The sequence below is a fragment of the Lathyrus oleraceus genome, chromosome 3 (assembly GCF_024323335.1).
Source record: "Lathyrus oleraceus cultivar Zhongwan6 chromosome 3, CAAS_Psat_ZW6_1.0, whole genome shotgun sequence".
In the NCBI taxonomy this organism is placed as follows: domain Eukaryota; kingdom Viridiplantae; phylum Streptophyta; class Magnoliopsida; order Fabales; family Fabaceae; genus Lathyrus; species Lathyrus oleraceus.
This window is the reverse complement of record NC_066581.1, coordinates 184,656,960-184,666,958: the sequence shown is the minus strand read 5'-3', so window position 1 is coordinate 184,666,958 and position 9,999 is coordinate 184,656,960. Positions and strand designations below refer to the sequence as shown.

The following is a 9,999-nucleotide window of genomic DNA, read 5'->3' as shown; positions in this document are numbered from 1 at the left end:
AATTTTAATTTTATATTAATATTTGACCAGTTAATTTATTAGTCATGAATTTAGACAATGAATCTAACTTTCTTTTATTAAGATTGAATAATATGGTCAAAGCTAAGTTATATTATATATATATATATATATATATATATATATATATATATATATATATATATATATATATATATATATATATATATATATATATATATATATATATATATATATATATATATATATATATATATATATAATTTGGTCAAATAAGTTGTATTATATATATATATATATATATATATATATATATATATATATATATATATATATATATATATTTTTATATATATATATATATTTAATTTGGTCAAAACTAAATTGTATTATATATATATATATATATATATATATATATATATATATATATATATATATATATATATATATATATATATTAATTTGGTCAAAACTAAATTGTATTATATATATATATATATATATATATATATATATATATATATATATATATATATATATATATATATATATATATATATATATATATATATATATAATATATATATATATATATATATTTGGTCAAAACTAAGTTATATTTTAGTTTTGGTCGGAATCTGTTTTAGAAATTTAATATAAATTTTTCCTTATAAAAATAATTCCAATGCATAATTTGACTCCCTCCCCATATATTCCTCTCAAAACTAATACAAAACCAACCACATTTTCCCATTTCACTATTTATTGGTTAATAACTTTTTTCACAATAAGCTTCATTTTTATTTTTATTTTTTAGATAATAGAATTAAGTGAAAAACAAAGGAATATCAGTTTATAAAAGATTCCTAAGCTCCCTGCAATATAATTCCACCCTCTCTTTTATATAAGGCCTAGATCCAATCAAAAGAAAATCTCCACTCTTTCAAAAATTATTCTTTGTGGTCATGTAAGTTTTTTTTTCTTTTTCATATATTATTATACTATCGTTTTTTTTTATTAACTCAGTTTGAAAACTCGTGATATTTTTTTTGTAGAGGCTTAATACTCTTATCAAAATGATGGTTCCATCTCAGATATATCATGACAACATGAATGATGAAGCATGTGCTATCTGTAGAGATGGGGGAGATTTAATTTGTTGTGATAGCTGTCCTTCAGTTTTTCATCAAAGCTGCTTGAATATAGAAGTATGTGCCTTAATTTATGATTATGGCTTCTTTTTAGTTGATTTTCATTATTTCGTTATATCATTTTTGAGATTATTTTTAGGTTTATTTATTTAGTTCTCATATTACATCATTTGTTGAGAATTAATAATATGATTATCTTGTCAAAAATTAAATATGGTAGATTTATTCTGAATTGTTTTTGAAAAATAAATAATATATTTAATATCTAGTCAAAAATTAAATATGGAAAACTTGTTGTGACATTGTTTTTGAAAGAAAAAAATTATAATAATTTATTATCATTTGAACAATTGATTGATGTACTTAGGTAGTATGTTTTTAGAGATAACAATGGGTACTCATTAACAGTGGTATTAGTCCTCCTTATTCCATCGGTCCTATCTAGTAAATATGATGTACCGGCCCATATTTGTGCATATTTTCGTTAGATGAATATCCGTAAATTTTAAGATATTCATGGGTATTTACGGATGCTTATAAATATTTTTTTAATTGTAATTTATTAATTTTATTTATAATTTTTGAAGAATGCGCAGGAAAAAATATTAGAGTTTTAAATGAAAATAAGATTATCAACTTAAATTAAGTAGTTATTAATAAAAGGAATTATCAAGTATAACAATTTTAAATTTTTTTTTAAAATTTTTAACGGATACAAATACGTATAAATATAGATATAATCAAAATTGTATATCCATTAAATTATACAACTCATATTCGGATGGTTTTATTCGCACTCGTATCTGGATAGGTTTTATTTGCTAGTACCGATGAATAGGTTTTTTTTCATCCTTATATGTTTTTATCATCAATCATACAAAATTGCTTTTGATTTTGTTTGTTCATTCCTTAAAAAATTATAGGGTATATGCCTCCCTAATTTCTAATATATTTTACCATTTATTTCTCATTATTTATTTATTTATTTATCAAGTTATATCAATTGTTAAGAATTAATTATATGATCATCTAGTCAAACATTAAATATGATAATTTTATTCTGACGAATAAGCGGTTTTGAAAAATCGGCGGATTGATTGCTTGTTTTTTTTTCTTAAACAAAACGACGTTGTTTTTGATAATATTTTACAAAAATAAAATAGACTTTATTCAAAATTTATTTAAAAGATTTTTTTTTTTTAAAAATTAAATTTATTAGACATTGTTAGTTATTTTGTTATTTAGTTTATGTTATAATTAGACTTTATTTATAATTTATTTGGATCTCTATTTTGTTGTGTGTGATGTCTATGTTTAGAATTTGAATTTAAACAATGAATTTGTAAAATTATGATATTTTAAAATTTTAAAATTTTGAACGTGTTATGATTTTTTTTAAAGAAGAGTCATTCGGTTCGATCAGTTTAATAACTATGTGATTTTATTAGAGGTCGATTTATTCAACGAATTATTCAATTTAATCCAGTTTAGCCATGTGGTTCGACCAATGAACCAGTGACTCAGTACCCTCACCAATTTGATAACCAATCCGATTTTAAAACACATGTATATTTTCATCACCAATCATACGAAATCATTTATGTGATTTTGTTTGTTCACTTCCTAGAAACACAAGTATAGGCTAAATGTCTTTTAATTTCTAACATATTTTAATAAAAAATAAATAAAAAATATAATTGTTTTGATAAATTTGAAAATTAAAATAATATAACTTTCTGTTGTATTTGTTGGTGCACGAGATGAAGAAAATAAAGATGAAGAAGTGAGAGAAGAGAGAGAACTAAAATAACAAACTTCCACTACTCTTCCAAGACAGTTACAATAAATGGTTACGCACACCCACTGTACACACCACTATTGAGATCTACACTTATTTATATATATAAAATAATGTCACGTAGGCAAAATGCTAACCTATACTAGCTAGGTTAAGCTTAACAAAACTAATACTACTACTACTATTGAAAATGAATTACTTCTAACACCATCTCTTAATTCATATCCAGCTAATCAAAACTAACAACACCAATTCCATCCCTCAAATGGAGAAATTGATCAGTCTTGATCTCTTTCGTCAGAACATCTGCAAGCTACTTCTGGGTGCTACAGTGCATAACTTCTTGCACTCCCTTCTGAACCTGAATTCTCATAAAGTGATACTTAGTCTAAATATGTTTGTTTCTCCCATGTAGTACTGGATTCTTAGCAACATTGACTGCAGACTTGTTATCAATCATCAGCTTTAGAGGCTTATTTATTTTGATCTTCAGATCCTGCAGTAAATTCTGAAGCCAAACAGCTTGACATGCAACCGCTACACATGCAATGCATTCAGCTTCATAGATTGACAAAGCAACAACTAGTTGCTTCTTAGAACACCAAGAAATAGGACCTCCCAGATACTTAAACAAATATTCAGAAGTACTTCTTCTGTTAACTCTATCTCCACACCAATCAGAGCCTAAGTAACACATCAACTATGAATTAGCTTTTTCACCAGAAGGGAACAACAATTCATACTTTAGAGTCTCCTTAACATACCTTAGAATCCTGACAACAGCTTGGTAATGAGACCACTTTGGTTTACTCATGAACCTACTAACCATTCCAATTGCATAACAAATATCAGATCTGGTATTACATAAATACCTCAGAGAGCCAACCAACTGCTTGAAAGTTATAGCATCTACATTATCACCCTTAGGATCAGAATCCAATTTGAGATTTGTTTCTGAAGGTGTGACCGCAACCTTACAATTCAACCGCTCAAATCACTTCAGAAGTTCAAGTTCATACTTCAGCTAATTCAGAATAATTCCCTTCTCAGAGTACAAAATCTACATCCCTAGAAAATATGTCATATTTCATAAATCAGTTATCTCAAACTCATTCATCAGCACCTTCTTGAACTTAGCTATCTCATATTCAAAACTTCCTATTAGGAATATGTCACTAACATACATACATACTAGAATCATATTACCTTAAGATGTATGGTAAACATATACACCATACTCCATCTCAGACTTCCTGAATCCTTGGAGCTTGAAAATGAATCAATTTTTAAATTCCAAGCTCTATGAGCTTGTTTTAGTCCATACAACGCTTTATGTAACCTGTAAACCATCCCTTCCTGAATCATTTTCATAAATCCAGGAGGTTGTGACACATATACTTCTTCTTGCAATGGTCCATTCATAAATGCATATTTCACATCCAGATGCATTAGAGGCCAATTTCTGTTAGCAGTTATCGCAATCACCAGCCTGATTGTCTTATGTCTTGCTACAGGAGCAAACACCTCAAAGTAGTCTAATCCAGGTTTCTATAGAAAACCTCTTGCCACTAACCTTGCCTTGTAATTTATAATTGATCCATATGGCTTCAGTTTTACCTTGAAAACTCATCTGGCGTTGATGGTTCTCTTGTCCTTTGGAAGCTCAATCAACTCCCAACTCTTATTTCTTTCTATAGCCTCAAGTTCTTCTTTCATGGACTTCAACCACACTTTCTTCTTGAGCGCTTCTTTGACACTAACTGGTTTAGAGTCTACTAACATAGCACAATGAATGATTTCTCCTTCAGAGTCAACTTCGGTATCTTGCAGCATGTCAAACTCTGCAATTTTCTTGGAATGTTTCTGATTCTTTGTGGCCTCTGAACTTGTTCAGAATCTTCTTCTCACACTTAAACAATATCATATGCAGGAACCTTAGAAGTACGACCTTCATAGGCATGACCACCTTCAAAGTCTGGAATATTCCTAGAGTTTGGATCTCCACCAGAGTCTGAATCACCATCAGGATCTGGATCAAAATCAGATTCACCTTCAGAGTCAGATTCATCTTCACAATCAAACTAGCCTTCAGAATCACCTTCAGAATCATTTTCAGAATCATCTTCTGATTATGACTCATCTTCAGAAACTTCGGATTCTGAAGTATCTTTAGAAGTTAACTCATGTGTTAACACATCACCAGAGTTGGATTGAGATTTCTTCCAATCCCACGCTTCTGATTCTTTCACAATGACATCTTTGTTGAATTCAACTTTGTTAGAGACATGACAATAGAGCTTATAAGTACCTATATTGTAGTACGCTACAAGCAACATAACTCTACTTTTGTTATCCAGCTTCTTTCTCTTAGCATCTAGAATATGTTTGTAACAAACAAAATCAAACGCCTTCAAATTTATCTCCAATCCAATTCTCTAAAGGAACAATTTCATTTAGCTTTTTAGTTGGACACCTGTTGAGCACATATGGTGCAGTGACAACAACTTCTCCATACAAGGTGTGAGGGAACGTCTTCTCCTTCGTCATACTCCTTGTCATATCAAGCAAAGTTCAGTTTCTTCTTTCCACAAGACCATTGTGTTGAGGACTATATGGAGCAGTCACCTCATGCTCAATTTCATTCTCTTTATAGAACTTTCTGAACTCTGTAGAGTTATACTCACCTTCACCATCAGTTTTGATAATTTTCAGCTTTTGACCACTCTGATTCTCATCCTTGATTCTGAATTTCTTAAATTCAGCAAACACCTCGTGTTTGAACTTTATAAGAGATACTAATATCATCCTTGTGAACTCATCAACAAATGACACAAATTATTTATTCCCTCCAAGTGAAGGTACTAGAAATTGTCCACACACATCAGAATGCACCACACCTAGAGCATGCTTTGGTCTTGGAGGCACTTCAGATGCAAATGACAATCTTGGTTGTTTCCCTCTCATGCACACATTGCATGACTTCTCCGACTTCTTAATTGTAGGAATTTCATGTACCAACTTCTTTGAATTCAGATGCCCTAAGCTTCTGAAGTTCGGATGACCAAATATTTTGTGACATAACTCACTTTTCTTCACAACACTTGTTGCACTAAGGCATTTAGAGTCTTCAGTGTTAACATTCACTTTGAATATTCTATTGCTTCCCTGTTCTGACTTCATAATCAACTTCTGATTATAGTCATACAACTTTAAAAGATTGTCCTTCATGGTAACTGTAAATCCTTTTCTCAATTAATTGACTACACTCATCAGATTTCTTTTCATGCCAGGAACATACCACAAGTTTTGAATCAATGCAGTTTTACAATTATTCAGAACTACTCAGGAATTTTTGATTCCTTTAGTTTTCAGATACTTATCATTAGCACATTTGATCTTGGTCCTCTTACCAGAGTCAAACTCAATCATCCATTTTGTATTTCCAATAAGGTTATTTGAACAACTAGTGTCCATGTACCACCAGTCTTCCAAAGACACACCATCAGATACAGAAGCCATCGATAGCACATGTTCAACATTAGAATCTCCTCTGACTATGTTTTCTTCTTCTGATTTCCTTTCCTTGTTTGACCAACAACCAGCAGCGAAATGGTCAAACTTCTTACAACAGTATCACTGAACTTTTCTCTTGTCATACTTCTCTTTCCCCTTCTGAGCACTATGCCTTTCAGAAGTTTAGGTTTCTGACTTTTGAAAACCATCAGATTTCTTCTTGGCTTCTGACCAAGACTGCTTTTGATATTTCTTACCAGAAGCTGCTTTCAGAGCCTGCTGCTCTACCTCTATTTCAGAGTTTCTCTCAGACGCAACTCTTGTGTCTCTAGACTGCTTTTCAGCTCTTCAACTCTCATGGTGCTAAGATCCTCAGAATGTTCAATTGCCACAATAATGTAATCAAAATGAGGAGTAAGAGATCTAAGTACCTTCTTGATGATCCTTTCTTTAGAGAGAGTTTCTCCACACGACTTCATCTCATTTGTGATCAGAATCATGTAAAGATGTAGTCAGGTACCTTCTCATTGTTCTTTATGTTGAGATTCTCATACTTCTTACGTAGACACTAAAGCTTCATCTTTTTTACGGATGCATCACCATCGTAGCACCGTACCAGTGTGTCCCAAGTCTTCGCCGTCGTCGAATCAACGATTTTTCTCAAACACGTCCGCATTCACACACTGATGGATGTAAAACAACGCCTTATGTTTCTTCTTCCTCATATCATGATGAGCATTCCTCTGCACATCTGTTGCATTTTTTGAAAGTGCAACCAAAACGTAATCGTCGTTGACGAGATCAAGAACATCTTGAGCGCCAAACAACACACGCATCTGAATCATCCACCGATTCCAGTTCTTATCATCGAGCACTGGAAGCTTAGTACTCATATTACCGTTTCCGTTCATCTTCAAACTTGTGCAATTCACTCGGATTTCACGAAACACTAGTGTTTCCCAATTCCGCAGAATCAAGAAATGTGACTCTGTTACAATTCCGATAAAAAATTCAATACGAATTCAAGAAACGAAATCAATCACACAACGCCTTACCGTTCACTCGTGTTTTCCTATAGATATGATCGGTGCTTTAGATACCAATTGTTGATGCACAAGATGAAGATGAAGATGAAGAAGAGAGAGAAGAGAGAGAATTGAAATAACAAACTCCCACTACTCTTCCAAAACGATTACAATAAATGGTTACGCACATCCGCTGTACACACCACTGTTGACAACTACACTTGCTTATATATACAAACAATAATGTCACGTAGGCAAAATATTAACCTACACTAGTTAGATTTAACTTAACCAAACTACTACTACTGAATTTGAATTACTTCTAACAATATTATTAGAACAAGTTTATCATTTTTTTCCCCTTTTACAGGAGCTTCCATCAGGTGATTGGCACTGCATTTTCTGTTGCTGTAAATTTTGTGGATTATTTAAAGAAAGTAAAAGACAAGATACTGCAAATAATCCAAACTATGGATGTGTGTTTCTCACATGTCAAACATGCAGGAAAAAATGTATTTTCTCTATTTTTATAATAAATATATCTTCTTCATTTTTGTTAGTTCATTGAATACTCATTTCTTGAAATGTATTTTCTTTCTCCACAAAGGATTTAAGAAGATATCATTTGTGCCCTAGTTAAACAATAAATTAACTAAACTTCTTTTTTTTTTTTAGATCATGAATCTTGTTTTGACGCAAACACTAATGAGACAGTTCACTTCAATCGTGCATCTGTATGTGGAAAAATATGTCAACAGGTATGCTACTTTTTTATATTTTATAATTTTAAATACTGTTCTAAATTTTGTTATAGTGATGCAAAGATCTTTTGAGATTGGTAAGTTGAATATTTATGATTTCCAAGTGAATGCCTTTAATTATAATATAATTATTAAAGTATGTTTCCTTGTTTATATTCTTTTTCAATCATCAACATATTTTCTGACCATTATAGTTACCTAATAAATCAAAATTGTGATCTTAGATATTTGAGAAGTTTGAAATACTTCTAAGGGGTAAACATGAAGTTGGAGATGGATTTTCTGTGACTCTATTTTGTAAATCACATGATATTCACTGGAGTGATTCAAAGATGGATGAGGCATTATCAATAATGTATGAATGCTTTCAACCTATTTTTGTCAATCATAATGCCAACAAGATTGATATGATCCCAAATATTTTATCTAGCCGCTGGTAAACTCATTCTCTACAATCATCTATTATGTCTGATAATTAATTTGTTAGAAAATTTGGCCTATCTAATTATCATATTAGATATTTTTATTGGTATTTATATTCTTACTATCTTGATTAGGTCAAGTTCTCCTTCAATTAATTATGCTGGATTTTTTACTGTACTTTTGGAAAATAGAGGCCAGGCGATTAGTGTTGCTACTATCAGGTAAATCTCTTTTTAAATTTTTTATAAACTCTCATGCAACTTATAGGGTAATTATTGAGAAACAAATATTTAAGAGGGTAAAATTTGCTTAATCATTATGAAATTTTGTTAATTGTGAAATAGGATTCATGAAAACCAGTATGCAGAGATGCCATTTATTGGAACACGCTATATGTATAGAAAAAGAGGAATGTGTCGTCGTCTCATGAATGCCATTGAATCGGTGAGTTCATAGTTAACATTATTGTTTTTTTTTCGATCTTAAATACCGATAAAATGTCAAATATACTTGATTTTCTTGTTTATATTTATGTCTAGATTGAGTATAATAATTAGTTAGAATTACTCAGTTAATTTTTTTTTACTTTTCTCACATTATTTTACTACCATGTAACATGTAAGTATATTAGAGGATAACTATTTTTGTTTTTGACTCAGATATTAAGATTCTTGAATGTTGAGATGTTAATCATTCCATCTGCTCAAGAAGTATTGCACACTTGGATTTCTTGTTTTGGATTTGAGCCACTTGATATGAACACAAAAAATCTAATCAAGAACAAAAATGTGGTGAAATTCTTTGGAGTTGAAATGTTGCAGAAGAAGATAAACAAAGTGTGACCTTTCTACTAAAAATGTGAATTTTATTGAAAGGAAAAGGAAAGTTGTATTTGAGTTATATGTTGGCACTAAAACTCATGGGATCATGAAATGTTCATCAAGGATAACTTTAGTATGTTATTAATTAAGTTACTAGTAAGTTTATTTTTCATTTCTTTTTAACATTTTCACATTGATGGTTTATATAATATTGTTATGCTAGTTGTTGTATAAACAACTTCGAATCGTTTCAGTAATTCGATTCTATATTCATTTTGGCTATCTTTGTTTCCATTTTGTTGTAGAAATATGAAATTTAGTAGAATATAGTGTTAAATGACAATATATATCGGATGATCAAAGTTAGCTAAAGCAAGAGAGATGCATGTCACATGATATGCATGATGGTCATAGGTAAACTTCATACACATGTCATGGTAGTTAAGTTGTTGTAAGTCAGTTGTAACTGTCATAAAGAGTTTTAAACATTCTCTACTTTCATGAACATGATAATAGTAGTGTAAC

General features: G+C 30.3%; 1 protein-coding gene across 1 annotated transcript; it reads left to right on the top strand.

The window, feature by feature from the left end:
* Positions 1-590: 590 nt before the first annotated feature.
* Positions 591-9,592, top strand: LOC127129048 (increased DNA methylation 1). The gene is made up of 8 exons (XM_051058372.1): positions 591-949; positions 1,038-1,190; positions 7,840-7,981; positions 8,145-8,227; positions 8,455-8,666; positions 8,788-8,874; positions 8,998-9,097; positions 9,313-9,592. The coding sequence occupies exons 2-8, from the start codon at positions 1,059-1,061 to the stop codon at positions 9,493-9,495; spliced, it is 939 nt and encodes a 312-aa protein (XP_050914329.1). The 5' UTR covers positions 591-949; positions 1,038-1,058; the 3' UTR covers positions 9,496-9,592.
* The last annotated feature ends 407 nt before the right edge of the window (positions 9,593-9,999 follow it).